The sequence below is a fragment of the Eurypyga helias genome, unplaced genomic scaffold (assembly GCF_000690775.1).
Source record: "Eurypyga helias isolate BGI_N326 unplaced genomic scaffold, ASM69077v1 scaffold20687, whole genome shotgun sequence".
Taxonomy (NCBI): Eukaryota; Metazoa; Chordata; class Aves; order Eurypygiformes; family Eurypygidae; genus Eurypyga; species Eurypyga helias.
The window spans coordinates 5,937-27,892 of record NW_010262751.1 but is presented as its reverse complement, the minus strand read 5'-3'; the positions used below and the strand labels follow the sequence as shown (position 1 = coordinate 27,892).

At 52.0% G+C, this 21,956-nt stretch overlaps 1 protein-coding gene across 1 annotated transcript in view; it reads left to right on the top strand.

The window, feature by feature from the left end:
- The first annotated feature begins 2,525 nt into the window (after nt 1-2,525).
- The window catches only part of HGD (homogentisate 1,2-dioxygenase), a 20,097-nt gene continuing 666 nt past the window's right edge, over nt 2,526-21,956 (top strand). The window contains exons 1-12 of the mRNA XM_010155838.1: nt 2,526-2,597; nt 5,092-5,180; nt 6,886-6,991; nt 10,894-10,953; nt 11,425-11,516; nt 12,167-12,201; nt 13,380-13,459; nt 13,574-13,673; nt 16,001-16,125; nt 16,683-16,787; nt 17,955-18,081; nt 21,396-21,577. Of these exons, the coding sequence (XP_010154140.1) occupies nt 2,529-2,597; nt 5,092-5,180; nt 6,886-6,991; nt 10,894-10,953; nt 11,425-11,516; nt 12,167-12,201; nt 13,380-13,459; nt 13,574-13,673; nt 16,001-16,125; nt 16,683-16,787; nt 17,955-18,081; nt 21,396-21,577 (1,170 nt within the window). The 5' untranslated portion in view covers nt 2,526-2,528. The remainder of the gene's footprint in view (nt 2,598-5,091; nt 5,181-6,885; nt 6,992-10,893; nt 10,954-11,424; nt 11,517-12,166; nt 12,202-13,379; nt 13,460-13,573; nt 13,674-16,000; nt 16,126-16,682; nt 16,788-17,954; nt 18,082-21,395; nt 21,578-21,956) is intronic.

Sequence of the window (21,956 nt, the reverse complement as noted above, 5' to 3'; positions counted from 1 at the left end):
GTGTGGCAGGGGGCTGCTGGGGAGCACACGCCGGTTACCACATACACAAAACCACCCAAGACCCACAGATGTCCCCTCCCGGCTCTCTACCAGCTCTAGGTCGATCATTCTGCAGGTGGTGCTCAGCAAAGCAGCCTGCATGTCTCATTAACCCTCTGCTTGCTGTGCTGATGGCAGAGCCTGCTGGGCCTTGCTGGCTATGCCTCCAAAAAAATCAGCGTGTCCCCCTCCTCCTCCCATTCCCCCTTTCCTCCCCTTTTCATCCAGGCCACCCCAGAGGCAAATGCTCCCACCACCTTTACATCGCTGGTAGAGGTGGATGCAGTGCGGAGGTCTCGGTTAATTCTGGAACTGCTGCAGTCCCATCAGATATTGCTGCATTTCCGTTTAAAAGAGGGGAGGAAGAGAAGAAAAAAGGGAAAAAAAAAAAAAAAGAAGGAAGAAATGCTCCAGTACAACACATTTGCCAAGGCTGCTTAGGTGACCTGCTGCTTTGCATATCAATGTGCTTCTTGCAGAACCCAGTGGAGAGCAGAGTCCCAGCGATGTGCGTTCTTTTGTAAGGAGAGAAATATCCTCCCTGAGCCGATGGAGATGTTTTCAGGTTCAGGCTAAGCAAGGCTCCCCGCCAGCCTGGCCCCCCGGGAATGGACTTTTCTCACAGGTCGCTGAAGGGTGCCTGGGGAAGGCACGCGGTTCCTCGGGAGGTTTCAGGTTGGCTCTCGGAGTGTCTGCTACACCGGGAAATTTCCAGGGAGGCTGCCCATTGCAGAAGGCTGAGAACCCCTGGGGGAAACAATCCAGGCACTACAATGACATAACAAACCAGGTACAGGGGCTTTGTCACTCCACCTTCGTGTCAGACCGCTGCCTCCCGGGGTGTCGCACCCACAGAGGGATGGTGCCTGCGCTTCCCGGGGTTTCTCAGCCCTGGGACCCCCAGGCAGCAGCTGGGGCGCAGCAGCAGCAGCATCGCCGAGTGTTGAGACCCCTGGGCTTTGCCATCCCAGTGCTGCCATGGGAAGGCAGCCGAGTCACCCGGCTGCTCCTGCCGTTGACAGAGGGGAGCATTAATATTTAACGCTCTCCCCAGGCCACGGAGCTGAACCATTGATCGCTGCCAAAACACCTCTGCGTTCACGCAGAGTTCAACGGAGCTGCTTCGTGCCTCTCTGTAGCCTCTGAAGGGACTGCAGTTACATTCTGTCAGGGCAAAGCTGAGGTTTCTGTTATACCAGCCTCCCTCGTGTGTCTCAGGTGTGCCGTGGGGCATTTCGCAGTGTCACAAAGCTGGGAGCCGCATCCTCCAGGGTCCTGCGGCTTTCAGCCATGCTATTCCTCAGAGCACAGCCGGCACGGGAGCAGGTCTGTTCTGTCCATAGGTCTCTCAGGTATACATCGCCCTAGAAAACCACATTTTCACCTGGTAATGGATTAGTTTTTGCTTAATACCATGGTGGACAGTTCACCCCCAGCTGGGTAATACTCAGGGCAAATCAGTGACATAATTTAAGTCCCAGTTCAGTTTCCTTTCCTCCCTCACCCCTACTATGAGGGATACTACCTCTTTCTTAATCATAGAATCACAGGATGGTTTGGGCTGGGAGGGACCTTAAGGACCATCCAGTTCCAACCCCCCTGCCATCGGCAGGGACACCTTCCACTAGACCAGGTTGCTCCAAGCCTCATCCAGCCTGGCCTTGGACACTTCCAGGGATGGGGCATCCACAGCTTCTCTGGGCAACCTGCCCCGTTGCCTCACCACCCTCTCTGGGAAGAATTTCTTCCTGATATCCAATCTAAACCTCCCCGCTTTCAATTTAAACCCGTTACCCCTTGTCCTGTCACTACAGACCCTTGTAAAAAGTCCCCCCCAGCTTCCTTGTAGCCCCTTCAGGCACTGGAAGGGGCTGTAAGGGCTCCCCGGAGCCTTCTCTTCTCCAGGCTGAACACCCCAACTCTCCCAGCCTATCCCCATAGCAGAGGGGCTTCTTGACAGTCACGGGGATGTATCACAAGAACCTGACAACCAAAGGACTCCCAGTTTCAATCCCTGAGGGCCATGACTCAGTGCACAAATTTGCAAGGCAGTCTGTAGATTTTGGAACATCCATGACGCAAGCGAAGTCAGATTTAACTTGGATGGTGTGAGCACACCTCCATAATGTTGGTGTGCGTTCTTCTACCTATACATCACCCTGATGTTCTTGAGTCTGACTGCAGATGTGACATTTGGCTTACTTCTCAAGTGCCTTCCTGGTGCAGAATATGGTCAAAATGTACATGCAGATTTAGCAGAAGAGCAAATCCTGTCAGTGCTTCGCATTCCACCATGCAGTTGTCTAAAGAAGCGAACCCAGGAGCTGTGAAAAGGGTCTGTGGCAATACACAGGTAGATCACTTGAGAAAGTCTTAATGCATACAAAGCGCCTGGGAAAAAAGCATGGGAAGTGATGGATGGGCTGCCTGGACTGGTGTTGCTTGTGTTTTCAAAATGATGGTGAGTTGTGTGGTTTATTTTACAGTACATGTCGGGATTTGGAAATGAACATGTCTCTGAGGATCCACGCTGTCCAGGAGCTTTACCGGAGGGACAGGTACTGAGTTTTTTAAAATGCTTTATTAAAATTACATGGAACGGAGCAAATATCTGTTCCCTGGGCTTCTTTTCATCTTAACATGTTTCCTTTCTCCCTGCCACCACAATAGTCTCCAGACTCCAAAAGTCTCCTTCTTTATGCAGGACTGGAATAATAAGATGCTGGCAAAAATCAGGATTAAACATTTCCATTGGTACTTTCAATTTTTAAGTTACTCGTGAGCTTCCAAGTTTCACCTAGGGGGCTAAGACTTGCCTAAATCCCCTCCACTCAACACCATTTTTTCCAAAAGGGCTTTACAATAGAAGCGGCTCGGCCACACTGGGAAGGAAGCCATCGACTCTGGAATAAACCGGAGCCGAAGTTTGAAGGTTGGCAGAGAGGGACATGCAGGAGAGGCGCCTATTGGGATTTCTGTAGGAACCGTGTTTGATGAAGCTGCCTTATAAGCCTTTGGCAGGAGAGCAGCCTCTTTGTAGGGAGGGGACCTGAATGCCTGTAGTAATAAACCAACAGATTCGTTCTTAAAGGTAAGCAACCTCTGAGAATGTTAGATTAAAATAAATGATGTTGGGTCTTTCTGTTTTAAAGAAAGGAACCGCGAGCCATGTGATCTTGGCCACTCGGTCTGCAGAGGCAAGAACAAAACCCTGAAGAACTGAAGTGCTTTCATCTCCTCTGCACCAGCACACATCCTGAGGCTGACTGTGCCCGCCCTGGGATGCCCTGCTATCCCTTGGACTGGGATGGCAGCCTTTTACGCTCAATGACATCCCTTGGTACAAGTCAGCTCCCCTTCATCCTCTGTGCCAAAAAGGGCAGTAGAATTAAGGCCAAACAGGGAACGTCACCCTTCGCTTTTCCTGAGTTTTCTGGATCTCCTCAGTCCCGACGTTTTACACGCTGTGTGCTAGTGTGGGTAGCAACACACAGCACTAGAACACATCAAATGCACGTACGTGTGCCCTAGGTCTGCACTGCAGCCTGTGGTGCACCCTCAGGGCAGAACAAGTGCTGTGCTGGATCAGACCAACGGCACCAGGCAGCTGCTGCAGGGTCTTGTCTCCGAGCTATAGCAGACAGGTGGAGAAAAGATGTAAGAAAGAGGCACCCGAAAACTGGGAGCTCAGTAGCGGTGGCTGCTGGTCTGGACAGGCAATGGTGGATGTGCTCCTTGTGATTTCCCAGAGCAGCACCACTTTCCAGGGGACGAGACCCCTCCAGCTCCGGGTGGAGGTACCCTCGTCTGGACAGAGTTTGGACCTGGTGTCAAAAGAGTTAATAAAAAATCTGAAACCGAGATTGACAAAAAACCCTCCAGTCCCAGGGGTGGATCCTTTCTCCTCTGCAGTATTTCTAAGACTGGCATCTGCAGCAGTGCTGGCTAAGACAAAAATGACAAGGGCTATTGATCCCCCTGCTTCCCTGCATACCCATACCGACAAGATGGAGCTTGAGGGCTGGAAGCTACGTGCGTTATGGGAGCTTTACCTCTTCCTTCTGCCCACCTGTCAGGGCAGTGGCTGGCGCTGTACGGATGGCTGATCCGCTTAGCCGCAGCAGGATGGCAGGATGCTGAACCAGACCTTGCAGGAGGGAGATGGGATAGCAAATGGTGTATGACTGTCCCACCGGGGTATTTCCTGCAGTTCTTGGATGTGTTTGCTTCTTGCTGATCTCAAAAAAAAAAGATGCTGGCCTACTTAGATCAAAATGTGTAGTTTCTGTTCTCTGAAAAGGAGGAATCTGTCCTTCAGGAATGAACTCACAAGGGCTGCTAAACCTGTGCTAGTCATACCCACGGCTCTGCAAAGGGGAAAGTGCCCCCGTTGTGCTCCAGAGGAAGTCTGTCACCGTGCAGAAGCCCTGCGGAAAAGCAAAGGCTCCCACACAGGTCACTCCCGCTCTCGGGCAGCAAACAGCACTGGCAGGAGGAAGCAGCACACCACCAAAATGCCTGCTCCAGGCATCCGTCCTCTGGGCAGGAGAAAGGGGCATTTAGTGAGTGGGAAGGAAGAAGCAAAGGTGCAGCTGCTGCAAGTATTTATCAGCCCTCTGGAAAGCCAGACAGACCTGATGCTCCGGGTCAACCCCTCTGAACACTTGGTCTCAAAAACATCTGTGCCTAACAGTCTGCTTTGCAGTCTGTAAGTGTTGGGAATAGTCCCCTTTTCCCCCAAGCTCCTGCAGCTGACCCTACCGGGCACTGCCTCGTACAGCTTGCTCTAGCAGCCAGAGTGCTGCCCCGACGGCTGTGCCGGCTCGTTAGGGCACTTTGGTAGCCTCTTGTATGTGGGAATGGGTTTTGGGGTCTGGCTGGTACTTGCAGGTCATCCAGCCTCACAGGAGCAAGAAGATACGACCAGTGGGACTGATGCACAGACTCAGGACACAATCCACTGCACGGCATCGGGGTGCTGGGCACCCACTGTGGTCCTCTGTCAGGGGCTCCAGGGCTAAATCCCTTATCCTTCCTTCTTCTCCCATTCAGAATAACCCGCAAGTCTGCCCGTACGGCCTGTATGCTGAACAGCTCTCCGGCTCTGCCTTCACCTGTCCCCGGCCCATGAACAAGCGCAGGTATCGTGACTGCCGGCAGCGGGGGGCGGGGGTGATGTGGGGTGCTCGGGGCGAGCGGCAGGCAGAGATGGAGAGACTGTGCCACCAGCGCTTTCTGTCAGCCGGGGAGGATGGAGGTGGTGAGGCATGTACCCAAAAACCATGTGCTGGGAGAGGGACAAAGGCAGGAAACAACAGGGGAGGGAGAGGATGGTCGGGTGGGGTGAGTGGATTGTGAAAATGCTGAGAAAGAGGGTGTCAGGATGGGGAAACAAATGGTTTTCTGAGCGAGGATAGGAAGGGGAGCGGGCATTCACGGGGCCAGATCATCCCGGGGGGGCTGTGTGCTGTGCAAAACAGCCTCAGGGTCTCAGCTCTGATGCTACTGCAAAATGTCACCGCTGCAACTGGCACTGTTAAGCACCTGATGGAGAGTGTCAAAACCGAGAATCTGAGCAGGACTCCTCCCTCCTCCCAAGGGATGCTCATGCACGCCAGCCGGGGCCAGTGAGGTGCTAGCTCAGGCTGTACCCACCTTGGGGCTGGCCAGGGTCTCAGACCCAGAACACTGCTTCCTACCCCAGTGCTGGGGACAGCTTGTTCCAGCCGGCAGCAAACATCCTGGAGCTCCGTCCTGGTCATCGCGCTCCATCCATGACCAGATTGCAGAAGATGAGTTTCTCATTTTGCTTTTCCCACGGTGGCTTTTCTGTCCCTTCTGTTGTTCGTTCAAATGAAAGGCAAATGCATCATCTGAGCTGCCTAGCAGAGCTCTGCTCTCCGGGCTGGTGCCAGCTCGCGGTGCGCGTGGGAAAGGGATGAATCATTGTTTGCCACACGAAGATGTCCTTGATGGAAATTTTCCAGCTCTCAGAGGAGAGCTCCCTCCTCCCCTCTCCCACCCACCCAAACTGCAACCACCTCTGTTAACACATCAAAGCAGCCGTGCTTAGCTCAGGCTTTCCTGATTACCTCTGCCCTCCCGCCTGATTAAAAGCCCAGCTTTGGGCTTGGCTGCCCCTCTGCATGGTGTGCGGATGCCCGAGGCCGTGGGAGCGGTGGGTCGGCAGGGGCTGCAGCCACGGACACAGCGGGCAGCAAGGAAGGCGAGTGCCATCCCAGGCAGCGATGGAGGCGTGGGGGACCTCCTCCAGTGTCAGGAAGCAGCATCCCACATGAAACTCTGCGGCATGAGCTCACTGGTGGTCCTGCGGGCATGGCCAGCCAGGCATAGGATGCTACTTTCAGTAATCCATCCACATTCAGATACTGGCTGTGACCTTCTGTCTCCTGGAAGCTCCTCTGTACTTCCAGTTAGATACTGTGCCCCTCCCTGCCCTGTCTGAGTTGCTTTGTAGCTGGGTTTAAGCAGGCTTTTTTCTACCTCAGAGGTTGCTGTGTTTCAGCCACAGACAAAGCCCTATCTTCATTTTTTACATACATACATACGTGTGTGTGAATGTAAACATGTGTAATCATACCTAAACACACATACAGACATTTATTTACATATAACAGCATATATTTGTACTTACAGGCTATGATAAAAAGCCATCTCTCTGGAAGTCTCTGGCCGCGAGCTGGTGTTCGATATTCAACACACCTTTTGGTCCAGTTTCCACCAATGTAAATGTTATTCCTGCCTTCAGGAGCTCAGTCAGCTGGCTGCAACCCAGAGGATTTAACCTCTTCCCCAGGCTAATTCAAGTTTTTTCCTTTTTTGTAGCTGGCTGTATCGGATCCTACCTTCAGTCTGCCACAAACCCTTCAAACCTCTTGAGGAAGGCCACTTGACACACAACTGGGATGAAGTTGAGCCTGACCCCAACCAGGTAAACTGTGCTGGAAAGAGCCCTGGTCTTGCCAGGAGGGTGAGATCTTAGAGTTGTATGGCCATAGGACAGTCAAATATTAAAGCAGCCAGGGGTGCAAAGAGGTCAGAGGAGAGCTGTAGGGACCTGGGGTTCTGGCCAACATGGGAGCTGGGTCCTGACTGCCACCTCACCTATGGGCATCCAAGGAAGGACAGCCCTCGACGTGACGCTTGCTACTGCTCCCCACCTCGATGGATGCCTGTGCCGCTTGCCAGCACAGCCGCAGTGTCACGGGGTTTGGTCTGTGCTGTCCAACATCGCCCTTGGGGGCTCCTGTTGGCCACCTCTCAGGCTGCTCTCTTTTCCTCTTCGGTGCCCCCCACCGAAGGCTCATCGTGCCCCAGCCCAGCAGGCAGAGCAGCATCATGTCTCTGCCATCTATCCCCTCCTTCCCTGTGCTTTCGGAGAGGCTGCTGGCTGCCAGCCCATTTCTCTGCAGCCCTCATGGGAAATCAAGCTTCATTCTGGAGAGTCGTGCAGAGACACAGCATTTGTCTTCCTCTGTTACGGCCTTGCCATCATATTTAATCATGATTTCTTCCCTGCCAGCCCCAGAACATTTGGCTTTGCTAATCTGACTCTCTCCTCCAGCCATTCTCCTCTCAACATCAACTCATGGCCATCGGGTTTCGCTCCTCTCACATTTTGCCCTTTGATGCATCATCATTAGCTAATTTCCAGCCTCCCGGCAGCCTCGACATTTGTCTACATACTTTCCTAGTTCCGCTGGAATATATTTTCCAGTCACTGACCAAGGAGCGGTGACAAGCTCATATTTAGGTCCCTTTGGTTCTTCTTCCCAGATGAAGCTCCAACAACTTCTGTTACCACCTCGTCCACCCCCATGCCCTTTTGCAGCCCATACCTACCATTACGGCTATTTGTGATTACGGTAATTCCAAGATGCCCGGATCTCAAGCCGTTTACGTGTAGCACGTGTTTTGCCTGAGGGAACAGCAATTAAGCACATGCCCACTCTCTCTCACCACTTACAAGGGCAATCATCAAACCCAGAGGGGTTATTTCCTAGCAGTAAGTGGGAACTCTCTTCCTGCCTTCCTTCTCACCCTCTCTGAAGCAGAGCCAGAGACCAGGTTCAATTTGTTGGACAAGACCAGCGCTTCCCTGAGGTGCTTTGTGTTTCGCCCAGCCCACTTAAGGAGCTTTTCCAGTCGTATTCCGTCTAAAAGGATGGCCATATGGAGGTACCTTATGCAAAGCCCATTGACGTCAATGGGAAAAAAAATCCCTCAATGTTGCCCAAAGACAATGGTGGAATTATAAAAGGCACAGTGGGCAAAACAGGAAAGTGGACAAAGATGATGAAAAAATAGGGAGTGACATCCGTGCAAGAAATGCTGAAACAGCAAAAAGCTCTCCAGCCTGGAAGCGATGATTGGGAGGCAGGAAGAAAATGAATACCAGTAATGAATGTCACGTTAAACAGAAAAAATAACTGCATAAACTGTGAAACTCCTTGCCAGAGGATGCAGATGAGTTCAGAAAGTGTTTGACAAATGCTGGAGAGAGAAAACCTGTAAAGGCGCAGAGGTGCCATATCTCCAGAGGCTCATGGACCACACACAGGGAAACAACACCGGAAGCTTCCCCATTTCAGGCACCCGGCGCTGGCTGCCGCTGGCCATCCTGGACTTCTCTTCTGGCCCAGGGTGCTCGTTCTTTTCTTGCATTGGCAGAACCCAAACGTGGCAGAGCCGCAGCAGCCCGACGGCGGGCAGAGCCAGGCGGTTACTGAACAGTTTGCAAACGTTTCTGAGGAGAGGGGCCAGTCAGCATTTGCAGTTGCAACCGGTGGGCTGGGTGACATTTCCCGCTCTCCTTGTCCCACAGGAATGACAACCGTGGAGGCGTCCATAGGGACCAAAGTGAAAATGAAGCTGTTATGTAGGACCTACGTTCTGTTTATTATTCCATCTGTAGACTTACTGTCATCTTCTATATTCTTCATTGAGAAAATTTGCTTCCCTTTAGACCGTCTTTCCACTGGATATTTATTTATCTTTTTTCCCCTATTCTCCCTCTCCTTCTCTCCCTTTGTCCTGTCTGCTGGGTCTTCTCCCTTTGTCTCTCTGCACATCCATCCTGTCAGTGATTCCCGATGGCTTCCATCAACGGTTCCCAATTCCTGACCCTGAAGGCTTAAAACAATCGTTAGAGGAGCAGTTGACTTTGAGATGCCACCACTGGCCTCCACAGTGGTTGTGCCAATGCAATGAACAGGAGCCAGGGAAGGTCCCACTGCTGGGAGTGGCAGCAGACTCAGAAGCACCTTCTGACTGTGCTTTGTGGGGTGTATGGTTTGCACCTGGAAGGCTGTCTCGGAAAACCACAGGAAAACATGCTTTAAGGAGGGCTGAAGGCAAAACCTGAGGTTCACCACTACCTTACTGGCTCTCCTGTGAGGTGTCAATACCTCACAAGGGTCCCACCTGATCCACGGGTGGGTGTGTTTGATGTTTCCATCCCGAACATGTGGCTTCTCCAGCAGCCTCTTCCTCTCTTCTCAGCACCCCAGCAGTGTGATCCGGAGCAGGCACTGGCACGGAGCCTCCCAGGTCTCCTGCCAAGAAAAATGTGGCTCTGCCCGGCAGCGGATGGGATGGGGAGGAAGTGACAGGGGATGGATCCAACCCAGGCGCTCCAGGGCTGCTGCGAGGGTGTGGCAGTGGGATGTCCTTGGGAAGCAGATGGATTTGGAGAGCAGAGCAGGGAGGGCCAAGCTGCAGGGCCAGGCCTGGGGTGCAGCTGATGAATTAATGATAAGCCCCTGCTTTGCTCAGCTTTGCTCGCAGATGCAGTCGCTGGGCACAGTGGCCTGTTTCCTCCCGAGGCTGGGTCTCCGGGAGAGCCTGGCAAGTCGCCTGGGCACCCACACTTTGGGTTTGGAAAACTTCCACGAGGCTTCGAGGAATTTAATATTTCTGTATCCCTTTCAAATTTAGCTGAAATTTCACCTAGTTCAAAATTTTGGGGAGCAGCAGGCACAGAGGTAGAGACACATAAGCTTTGCTTTCTCAGGGCACCAGCCTAAAAACATGTCAAGAACTGCCAGTTCAGGTAGCTAAAAGCAAGAAAATGTTCTTGTGTTTGCCCAGAGTTACAGGCACTTTCATCTGAGGTCAAGCATATCGATTCAAGAGATAGATCTGGCAGCTGGCCACATCAACATCCTCCTAATTCAGGGTGCTTGGGTTGGTCTGCACTGAACCACCCCCCAGAGAGGAGCCCTCAGCCGCAGTAGCTCATTCCCAAGGGCTACAAAGACCCTTAATATGATATTAGCGGGAATAAATACTTGGGAGTCCTCCGGCACCTCCTGCCTGAGGATCTCCACAGGCTTTGCGAGAAGTAATTAGTGCTGCTCGCAGCTCTCACTCACGTAGGTAGAGATATTTTTGCTTCGGATGTGGGGAAATGAGGTGGAGCACACAGGAGTGTTATGCTCGGGTCAGGGAGAGTGAATCATCCAGCGCAGAGTGAAGCACGGGACCATGACAATTTGGCCGTGGAAAGCTGGCTCATCTGAATTTTTTTGCTCTCAACAGTGTTGTTAGTAATAGAGAAAGAGACAGCTTTTAAATAGGATTTTTTTTTTTTTTTTAACCTTGCCACTTCACAGGCCTGCAAATTATTTTACAAAATTATTAGTAAAAAATGAAAAAAAGCTCCATAAATCAAAATAAAGCTGTAAGCCAAATCAAACAAGGCACAGAGGCAAGAGAAAGCTGCCTCAGCTGGGGGGGCAGGGGCGGGCTGGGGGTCTGCTTTCTGTTGAATTGCCACCCTCAGCATTATAACCACTGTCATTGCCCTCGTGCTTTCTGTTTGTCGCGATCTAGCTGCGATGGAAACCTTTTGAGATCCCGAAAGCCCCTCAGAATAAGCTGGATTTTGTGAGTGTAAGTTGGGGGACTGGGGAATCTGGGCACCCCCCACACCCACTCCCCCCCTCGGAGGGCAGTAGGGCACACGGGGTGCTCAGCACTGGGCTAACACCAGTGGGGTTGATACCTCCGGGCTGGCAGAGCATCTGTGGGAGGGGGGAGGATCCCAGATTTCAACCGCCTGACAGTAGACTTGATTTTCTTCATTGTCTTTCAAGGAACTCTTTAAAAAGGCCCCAACCTCTAGCTCTGCCCAGTCCCAGGGCTGGAAAACGCCAGCTTTCATGGATTGCTCAGAAACCCTTGAGATAGGACAGTAAAGCCGGCGTGTTTGGCCAAAGTCCATGCGTGGACAGGCTGGTACCGGCACAGGAAGCGGGGAGAGGGGGTGAGCCCTAGCAAGGGAGTGGGATGAAGGGAGAAAAGGGGGCTGGCCCTTGCCCTGATGCCTGCCACTCACTCCCGCTGCTTTGGGTTTGCCCATAGGGATTGCACACCCTGTGTGGTGCCGGAGAGCCCAGAGGACGCAATGGCATCGCTGTCCATATTTTTGTCTGCAACAGCTCCATGCTCGACAGGTCAGTGGTGGCTGCGCTGGAGGCTCGGGCTGCCCCAGGCTGGCTGCCGGCCTGTTCCGCTGTGCTCGAGGCCAGCTGCTCCCAGCGGGGCTGGATCTATGTCCCTGCATTCCTGTGTGCACAGGCAAAGGTGTTCGTGGTGTCCATGGCAGGCGTGCGTGAAGCAGGTTGTGCTCTGTGACTGGGCACTGGGGGAGCGGGTGGGGACGCACCAAGAGAAGGAAGGAGCTGGGCATGGGGATGCAGCAAGATGGGATGTGTTGGATCCAGGTGCTCCTATCCCAGGGACTGGAGGTGCTCCTCGGAAGTCAACATGCATGCAATCTCCGATGGGCATCGCTAGACTCCACAGCGGCTCCTGGGGGGAGTCAGCCCTGCTCCCCAGCTTACAACACCTGATGCACCCATGGCCACAAAGGCAGGGACCTGGCAGAGGTCGGAGGAGATCCTGCTTCCAGGCCATGCACATCAAACCTCCCTGCCACCTCCGCATTGGCCCGTATATTGCATTCCCTGACCTGCAAACAGCATTCCTGGTGCCGAACGGGAGACCTCTGCCACGTCAGTCTCCCAGCTCAGACTCCCCAGCTGTGTCCATGGTGTGTGCCTGGGGCTCGCAGCACTCTGACCTTCCTGTTCTTCTTCTTCAGATGCCTCTATAATTCGGACGGTGACTTCCTAATAGGTGAGTTGAAGCTTCGGCTTTTCCTTTCCCTGAGGATCTACTTGGGTTGCCACCTGCCTGTCTCTTGTCCATCCAGAGCCTGTTCCCTACAGCCAAGGCTTGGAGGGGAGGGTTGCCTTCACCCTCACACCATCCAGATTTAGTGGTCTGGCACCGGCTGGGCTGTTGGGTGGGATGCACCACTCCCATGCAGCCCCGCGAGCGCACGTTTGTGCCAGACCTCAACTTTGGTTTTGAGCAGTGACCCAACTTCCTTGGCACGAGGCTCAGGGATGGTTTCCCAGCGCTCCCCAGATTGGTATTAGGCACACCACAGGCGGAGTTTTTTTAGAAAACATAAGCCTCAGGATTTCTGAACAGTTTACAGCTAGATGCCTTCGTTGTTTCAGTCCAAGAGTATTTGGCACGACAGCTTAGGTCCCACGCTATGCCAGCCTCAGGCAACCAGACAGCCACGAAGAGTGTTGAGGTTGGCACATAAAGCGAGCACATGCCGAAAAATATTCTGAGTAGGATCAGAATCCTGATATTTGCTTGTATCTTTCCTGACCGAGGGACAGAAATGCCTTGGGGTCACCAACAGAAACAATTCTCCCATAAAATAGCTACTAAATTGTTCTCACTCACCTCCCTCACTACCGTGAAGTAAAAGTGCCAGGATCGGGTTTGAAAATCTAGTAGTTTTTCAAGTCAAAATGTGAGCTCTCCTGTGCCTAGACAGTCCAGGAAAATAATGAAGACATTAGCAAAGCATTACTTCTACCCTCAGGAAGCCAGGAGAATTAGCTATTCCCAGACATCTCACACTGCTGGGGTCATGACAAGGATGGGTACGTGCACCATTTTACATGACGATAATGTTATGGACAGGTATGGCCATACATTAAGACCCCTTTATGTGGATTTAGCATCTGTGGCACAGACCCTGCATCAAGGGAACGTGAGGTGATGGCCAGCTGAACTGCATGCAGGCATCTGCTAGGCCGCGGGGGCCATGGGGATGGTCTCTCTCTCCAGTGCAGACATCTCTGCTGTAAGGCTCTGCATGGGAGAAGCCCAGTCCCATTGGTCTGAAAGAGCCCGTTGCCCTTCCTTGGAGCCTGGGTGCTCTGGGTGGACAGCGAGGAAGGCATTCACCACATCACTTCAGCTCCTCTGCCTGCATTTTGTCTCCCCAGTGCCCCAGCAAGGGAAACTGCTCATCACAACCGAGTTTGGGAAGATGCTAGTGGAGCCCAATGAAATCTGTGTCATCCAGGTAAGGGCTGGCTGCACCCTGCCTGTGGCTCAGAGCCCGACGCTGGAGCAAGCCAGCTCCTGCATTCAGCTGCGTGTGTCCTGTAAGGATCCGAGTATCTTCTTTATTTTCCAGCAAGGAATGCGATTCAGTGTGGAGGTGTTTGGAGAGACCAGAGGCTACATCCTGGAGGTGTACGGGGCACACTTCGAGCTCCCTGACCTGGGACCCATTGGTAACAATCCCCCAGCAGACCTACCATGATTTTCATAGAGACTGACAGGAATTACAAGCCCAAATCCAAATCTTTTATCTCCTATGTAATAAACCCTCCTATGCACACACTCCTTTCAAAAAATGCTCTCCATCCCAGCACTGTTATTCCCCAGCAAAGCAAGCATTCCCCCCTCAAAAAAATGTGACAGCTCAGTTGTCCCAAGATTTCCCCAGGACTGAAGGGACCATTTCTATCCCCCTTTTCCCTTTTCTCTCTTGCCTTCTGCTCAGGAAGTCCTGATCTGACTGGCTCTCTATCTGTTTCTACCAAAACAAACTCAAAAGGCCATCATCACTGACGCCCCTTACTCACTGTGGAGTAACAGGAGAGAATTTAGCTGGTAAAAGAATGGCAGATTTCAGAGACAACAGATCCTTGAAGCCCCATTTTGGATTTAATCAACTTTTTTCATCCATCCCGGTGAACACGGGTGCTTTAGAGCTCTACAGCCTGGAGTGCCTTAGTGTCAGAAGCTGTTTTCCTTGGACAATTTGAAATCCATAAAATGAGCAGCACAGGACTGGGACCAGCAACGCTCGCATCTCCGTGTTGCGCTGCCAGGGTGGATCTGCCTTCTCTGGGCACAGGTCGAGCTCCCTCATAAATCCCAGGTCCAGCTGCCTCCTGGTCTGTGCAATGTCACAGGTTGCGACAGCACAGCCTCTTGCTGCTGTCACAAAGACATTGCGAGGACACGTGGCATCTGAGGCCCCACCATCCCCACTGTGATTTCCCCAACCAGCTTTCGGGAGGTGCTCAGCTCAGGTTATTTCACCTTCCTTATCCCTAGAGTACTCGCCTCCCAACTCTTCTTGCTGACAACACCTCCCCGTTACTGCTGCTCAGATTTTCTCGGGGAAAGGAAGTGAATCTTCCCTCGTAACAGCTAAGATAACCACAAAGCCAGCACCAATAGTTCTCCACTTTGGTGTTTTGGGGTTGGTTGTTTATAATTTTAGGTTGGGATTGTTGTTTTTTCCCCACTAGACTGGGCTTGTTTTATAGCTCTCCGTGAGGTCTGAAAGACTGGCCACGCTCGAAGTGAGCTGACGAGGTATTATCAATCAGTAACAAGCTTGGCGTGGCCCATCTGCATTCCAAGGGTCTCCGCAATCATCTCCCATGGTGACCTTGGAGCCGGTTGTTCTTGCAGTGGGGAGCGTTTAGGGGCCTTGAAGCCGGTTGTTCTTGCAGTGGGGACTGTTTAATGAGTCCGAGGTCGAGCATCTCTCCCGTATGACATGCTGGGCACATCTCTTCCCGCCCTGAGCCTACGGTGATTTTTCAGCAGCTTTGCTTTCAGCCAGCTGAGGTTACCTGCCTTCACCCACTTCTTGCATGCTGTCTGCTCCACTTGATTATTGATATTGCTGCCCCAGCCTGTTTGTAACAAGTTTTCCCATTAGCTAGCTTTCCAGACACTGTCGGACTGGGTTTGGGGTTGATTTATTTTTTTGGTCTCCAAAAGGCAGGAATCTATTATAAGGTTTACTTTCTGGAGAAGAGAAAAGAAAATGAGTGCACTTGCTGGTAAACCTTTTCAGGAGGTGGTAATTATAGGAGCTCCTCTTCTCACCACCTACCCGCCTTCCCCTCAGAGACCAAGATCCTTTGCATTTCAGTCTTACTTTATTCTAACTTCACTTTTCACTCGAAAAAATGACAGCTAGAGAAAAGCACTGACTGTTAAACCTTAGCAGCAGGTAGTAATGTCTGCATTTTTACCCAAGAAATTCCAAACCGTTTTGTAACAATAAGAGTGCTTTAGCACCCGTATGGTCCTCTGCGCTTTGAAAATGCACTCCTCACGCTAACCAACCCCTCACTATGCCCGGAGTCTGCAGGTATCGCTAGCCCTTATTTTATCACTCTTTTTGCAAGCATCCAGAATTTTATTTGGGCCCTTCATGAGATGCCTCCTAACTTCCGCATGGCTAAATGTCCAACCAGCAGGATGTCCAGGAACAGAGAGCTATTCACCCTCTGTTTTTTTGATTAATGCCTAGTTGTTACATGCCTTTAATTAAGGAAGAAGTACTAATCTTCTTCAGAAGGGAACTAGGGGCTCACACAAGGGGAGCATGGACTTAAATGCTAGGACGCATTGCGGTTACCCCCTCGTAGGAGCACAAGAAGTACATGCCTATCTCAGGTTTTGTGGTGGGCCAGGGAGCAGTGAGGCCATTCAAAATGCAGAAGGGCACCCACAAAGCCAGGAAATTGCGCCGGCCTCTCTCTTTGCTTGCAGGTTGCCCAAAGAGCTCTGGCATCTCTTTCTTTCACAGGAGCCAACGGCCTGGCCAACCCACGTGACTTCTTGGTGCCCGTCGCGTGGTACGAGGACCGCCAGGTGCCAGGGGGGTACACTGTGATCAGCAAGTACCAGGGCAAGCTGTTTGCAGCCCAGCAGGTGAGGATGCCCCGGGAGAACAGGTAACACTGGAGCGCAGCGACTGTGAGCGCGTGGCCTGAGACACGCAGCTCAGTAGCGTGCAGGCAGTCCCAGGAGGTCCTGCTCGGTTAAGCGGAGCAGGACTGAGCTCTTGCCTTGTTGGGTCACTCATTGTCCCAGCTGCTCAAAGACTCAGTGATGGTCTCTGACTCACTGTTCCCATATGGTTTATGGTGACAAGTGTTAAAGAGGCGCTGGGGCTGCTGTGAAAAGCCAAGGTTACCCTGCCAGAGAGCCAGTGTTGCAGCTGGCCTTGTCCAAGCGCTGCCCAGGCACTCGGAAGCCCTTAGACACCAAACCCTAGAGGGAGGCCAAGGCTCACGTGGTGGAAACGCTGAGGAAAACCACATCCTGGCGATGTCGGGCTGTGCCTAAAGGGCTTCGTGCTCCACGCTGCCAGTGTACCTCTCACCAGCACTAAACCCATTTTTAATTTGGGGAAGAGCAGTGTCCTGCCAATGTGCAGCAAGCTGGAAAGCTGTGTATGGTAACCCTCTGTCTCTTTGCTTTGGTAGGGTTTCTCCCCCTTCAATGTTGTAGCCTGGCACGGGAACTACACGCCGTACAAATACCACCTGGAAAAATTCATGGTCATCAATTCTGTTGCCTTTGACCACGCGGTAAGTTCTGGAGCTGGGCAGGGCAGAGCAATGCTGCATGGATACCGTACCATCCAGATCCCCCTGAGCTCCAGGAGCTTGATGCCTGGTAAAAAATACGTTGTGCTCTAAGAAACAGTGTGAAATCACTTGTGCTGTTTTCCCTGGGCCCAAACCAAGCTTTTGTAAAGAAAGACAACCTACTTTGCGGTACAAAGACTAACTGGAGGTTGATCAGCTTCTTAAACTGCTTCAGGCAGCTTAGCACAGAATTTCTGTGTCCTGGAGGAGAGCTGAATACTGAAACCAACACGCACCATGCAACTCAGCAAAAAGACTTTTGCTTCAAATTCCTGCCTTGATTTATTTCTTGCAATTGCACAGACTCCTTCCCCTGGTTCCTCAGAGCCCAGCACTGAAATTCATTCGAAGAGCTGGCAGCTTGCACTGCAATCATTTCTAGATCTTATGGAAAATAACTAAAGCCAAAACTAATGTGAGAAGCTCTTCTAAAAAGGAAACCAGCCCAGCGGGAGAGGTGCCCGCAGCGATGCCATCTCTTGGCGCTGCTTCTGCAAGTGTGTGTGCAAGGAGTCTGGAGCATTTCTAGTGAGACACCAACAGAAAGTATTGCTTAAACTCCAGAGCAACCTGCCAGGTTTTGGGCTCAAAGCCCAGAAAATCACTTTGCTGGACTAAAGGCTTCAAAAAGCCTTGAAGCAAGCCACAATTTCTCTGCACTTTGTTCTCCCTGTTTGCAAACTAATAGGGCTGTGAGGCTAGATGCCTCCAGCAGGATGTTCCTGTCCTCTAAGGGGCTAAGGAAGAGGTACTGTTCCATGGTGAGACTGCTGGGGACTGCTCCTGGAATTACAGCATCCCGTCTCGCTGGGCTGTCACTCCCCTACAGCTGTGCCACCAGCTCCAAGGGCACCATTGCCTGGCCCTCCAAGGCTGCCTCAAGGAAGAACCTTCCAGTCCTATCACTTGTCTCCTATGCTCATCATGGGATCAAGATGCTGGGTGCTGTCACACAGGGTCACAAATCCCACCCACACCCCCAGATGCAGGTGCTAAAAGTGTTTGAGCAAGGGAGAGGCTGTATCCATCAGGTTTACCGGCTGGATGACCCAAGCAGGTAGGTCGGAGCCCTGCTCTGTTTCATGCTTTTTGCTTTGCTTTTTTCAGGATCCTTCTATCTTCACTGTCCTGACAGCCAAGTCGACACGTGCTGGAGTGGCATTGGCTGACTTCGTCATATTCCCCCCGCGATGGGGGGTGGCGAACAACACCTTCCGTCCACCATACTACCACCGTATGTCTGCTCTTTGTTCGTTGTGCTTGAGTACAGGACTGCAGGGAAAAAGCAAGCCTCTATTTATTTGGGAGCACGCGCAGGGAAGAAGCAGTGTGGTTTGCTGCCCTTGGCACAGTTAGAGTCAGCTTCTTGGAGTCAGTCAGTCCTCCCTGGAAAATGAACCAACCCAAAGATGTTCCTAATCAGAGCATCTCAGGATCACTCAGAGGTGATGGGCTGGTGGTGTCTGCATAGATGACACTGAGACCGGGGGCGTATTGAACTTGGCATTGCACAAATGCATCAGAAATTGTCCTGTCATCCAGCCATGAGTCGCTTAGTATCTCATTAGAGTGCACAGATAAAGAACAGGAGAGACGAAAACACGACATCATAGGTGGCAAGAGGCAGAGGGACGTCAAGCTGCCCAAGGCCTCTCGCAGGGCGAGGTCAGAGTTACAGCCAAGGGCTGCATCGGCTCTCCAGAGCCCTTCTTCCTCACCTGCACAGCAGTGGAGGGACTTCTGGCGTTTAAGAAGCCAGAGATGCGGAACTGGGCTCCTTCTCAGGCGGTTGGTTGATTTTGGGGGGACTTTGGTTGCCATCACCAGAGCCGACTTCCTTGTGGCAGTTTTTTGGTTTCGTCTTGGCAGAGCATGGCCAGATGTTGCACTGCATGGATGCCGGGGATGCAGTTGCCCACATGGGATTGCCCTTCCAGGGTAGGGATGAGACAACCTACGAGACCGAGGGGCAAAGCTTGCTCATGTTGCACCCCTTCTGTCGACAGCTAAAAGGCCCCACCTCAGAAGCTGTCAGGGTCACACTATGGTCACTCTGAAGTGCTGAGAGGCTTTCTGCACACTCACTAACCACAGTTTAATATCCAGCTCCTCCTGCTCCTTAGACGTACTTCCAAGCATCTTGGGGGATGGCAGAACTAGCGGCGCTTGCAAGCACCGTAGGGACCTGTGCCGCCATCTGAACAAACCCCACAGGCAAAGTCCTGGCCTGTCATTCTGCTTTCATTCCCAACGAGTGTGACATGCAAACGTGTCACCTGACCGGCTGGGACAGTGCCAGGTCACAGTTACCTCTTTTATTAGACCCTAAAATGGGAGACACATGGCCGGTTTACCACGCTGAAGCTGCTGCATCAGCGGAGCCGTGCTAGCTTTTAGTGCCAGGTCACAGTTACCTCTTTTTAGACCCTAAAATGGGAGACACACGGCCGGTTTACCACGCTGAAGTTGCTGCATCAGCGGAACCGTGCTAGCTTTCCACAGGCACGTCGTGTTGGACAACGTGAACTTGTCCGACCTTGCTCGGTGCGTGGTAAAAGGCGGCTGAAATAACTCACCTGCCTGTGTTGTGAGCTAAGAGTAGGCGCGCAGAGAGCTACCGCAGCTACTCACTGGCGTACCCCGGCCACAGGCTCGAGCGCTGGACTGACGGTGAGCAGGTTGGTTGACTCCTCAAGCCCAGCCGGGGGGGGGCAGAGCCTGGGTGGGTAAGGCAGGCAGGCAGAACAGTCGCAACACACAATTATCAAGGCACTGCACGTCAGTTCCCTCTGAAATTAGTGTGGTGATGTACTATTAGAGAGGTGTAACAGGAGAAAGCAACTCTGGGGTAGGAGTAGCACAAGTTCAGTGCTGCTCAACACTCCTCTCTCCAAATATTTTACAAGAGTTTGCCAGAAATACCATTGCCTCCTCTTCTCGGGTGCAGTGGAAAGCCTGTGTTCAGAGGACTTCTGTGCAGAGTCATGGTTTCCGTCTTGCCTTAACTTTGCCCCAGGTGTAAACATAGCAATGGTGGTCCAAAAATTTCCCCCTAGACACTGTAACAAATTCACACACCAAGGTGTGTGCAGCTGATAAATGCTGACATCTCTTGGTCACCTTTCCACATCCCTGGGGGCTGTGAATTACACCGAGACTCTTTGGACTATGGGTTGAAAAATGTGTCTGATACAGCTTTTATACCATATACAGTATCTGTGTGTGGGAGTGGACTTGTGTGATTCTCGTTACAGTGGGGACTACTATCTAATGGCCACCAAGGGATTTTAACCTCACAGCATCCTGCTTGTAGAGGACAATGCTCTTTTACCGACAGAGGCACGCCGAAGTTCTTGGGATGATGTAGGAAATCTGTGAACAAAATAAGAAGCTGGACTCTTCTCTGAAGTCCTAGCCTGGATTCCTACTCACCAGCCTAAGGAAGAGCAGGAGTCCTGTTGCAGACACACTGGTGCTCCAGCTGTTAGGGTCTGTACAGCAGTATGAGCACGCCCAGCGCAGTGCGCGAGCGAGTTCAACGAAAAGCTGGTTAACAACCCGATCTTACATGAGATGCTGACAACTTGGGAGGAAAATTAATAAATGTTTGCCTACACATATAGGCCAACTCTGCTTTGAGCTGAATTAGTTCTGTTGTTAAACACTTCAGACCCTGGCTTCTACTTAATGAAGACTGAACTAGTGGTGAAAAAGGGCTATATATAACACAGCCACAGAAACGTGTCCTGGTTTTGCAAAAACTGACTGCTAAGCAGAACGTTGCCGTATTGTTTAGTCAGTTCAGGTCTACTGAAGCTGAAAGCTTGGGATGGCAGTTGTTAGAGTACTTCCCGTACGGGTAGCGTAGCTCAGTAAGTACTGAACGATTAGATATAGCCATCCCTACGTAAGTTAGTGGTACATTACTCCACTGGTTTCAGAGGGTTTATTTAATCATGATTTAACAGCATTCTTCCTTGGGGAAAGGCAAATTTGGCTCCCTGTCTTTGGGCATACGGCGGCTCTCGAGAAATACGTAAATAATGCACGCATCAAAAGAACAAGGTATTGAAGCAACTGGCTGGACTGGAGGTGGCAGAATAGTGAACACAATGATCCCAAGTTTCTAAGGTGGGACAGCAGACCAGACTCTCTCACCAGCGTGCCAGCCAGGCATGTTGTGCCCCAGTGCCCATAATGCAGGGATGATTGTACTGAGCGTTCTTTCCTGCGCTTTAAGATCGCTAAGCCAAGCCTGTAAATGTGGGGTTACACCGTGCAGCCTGTAGGCAGGTCTACTCACACAGCTCGAGGTGGTAGGAAAAGCACAGGTCGACCAACACCAGTGCACCTTCATCAGGGAGCTCTCAGTTTCTAAATCCAGCTAATTAAGAGTGGAATAAAAGCTGTACAGCTCTGCAAGCATCGCCTGCAGGCTCCCCGGCGTCCTCTCTTGTGACGCCCTGCTGGGTTCGGAGGGGCTCACGGCCCAGCTGCCATGCCTCCCCTTGACACTGCGTTGCTCCCTCTTCCCTCTGCCTCCTGCAGGGAACTGCATGAGCGAGTTCATGGGGCTCATCAAAGGCCACTACGAAGCAAAGGAGGAAGGTTTCCAGCCTGGAGGGGCCAGCTTGCACAGCATGATGACTCCGCACGGGCCGGACGCTGACTGCTTTGAGAAGGCGAGCAAAGCCAAGCTGGAGCCTGAGAGGGTTGCAGAAGGGACCATGGTAAGGAGCCAAGGGAGCCAGTAAGACTTTAAAGACAGCACAGCATACCACGGCTCTGCCACTCTCAAAGTACAGCCTAGCTTCTTGCTGGCAGGTTGGAAAAGTACTGGGACCACACGGCTGCAGCATTCAACTAGACCAGGTTGGCTTTGAGCAACCTGGTCTAGTGGAAGGTGTCCCTGCCCATGGCAGGGGGGTTGGAACTGGATGATCTTTAAGGTCCCTTCCAACCCAAACCGTTCTATGATTCTATGATTCACCTCCCCTACCGACCAGCACCATTCCGCTCCCAGGAGCTCCCCTGGAGATGGGCGATGCCAGGCAGCTTTGATCGTCGCATGAGTTGTTGCCTGAGCAGGAAGCTGGGAATTTTCATGCT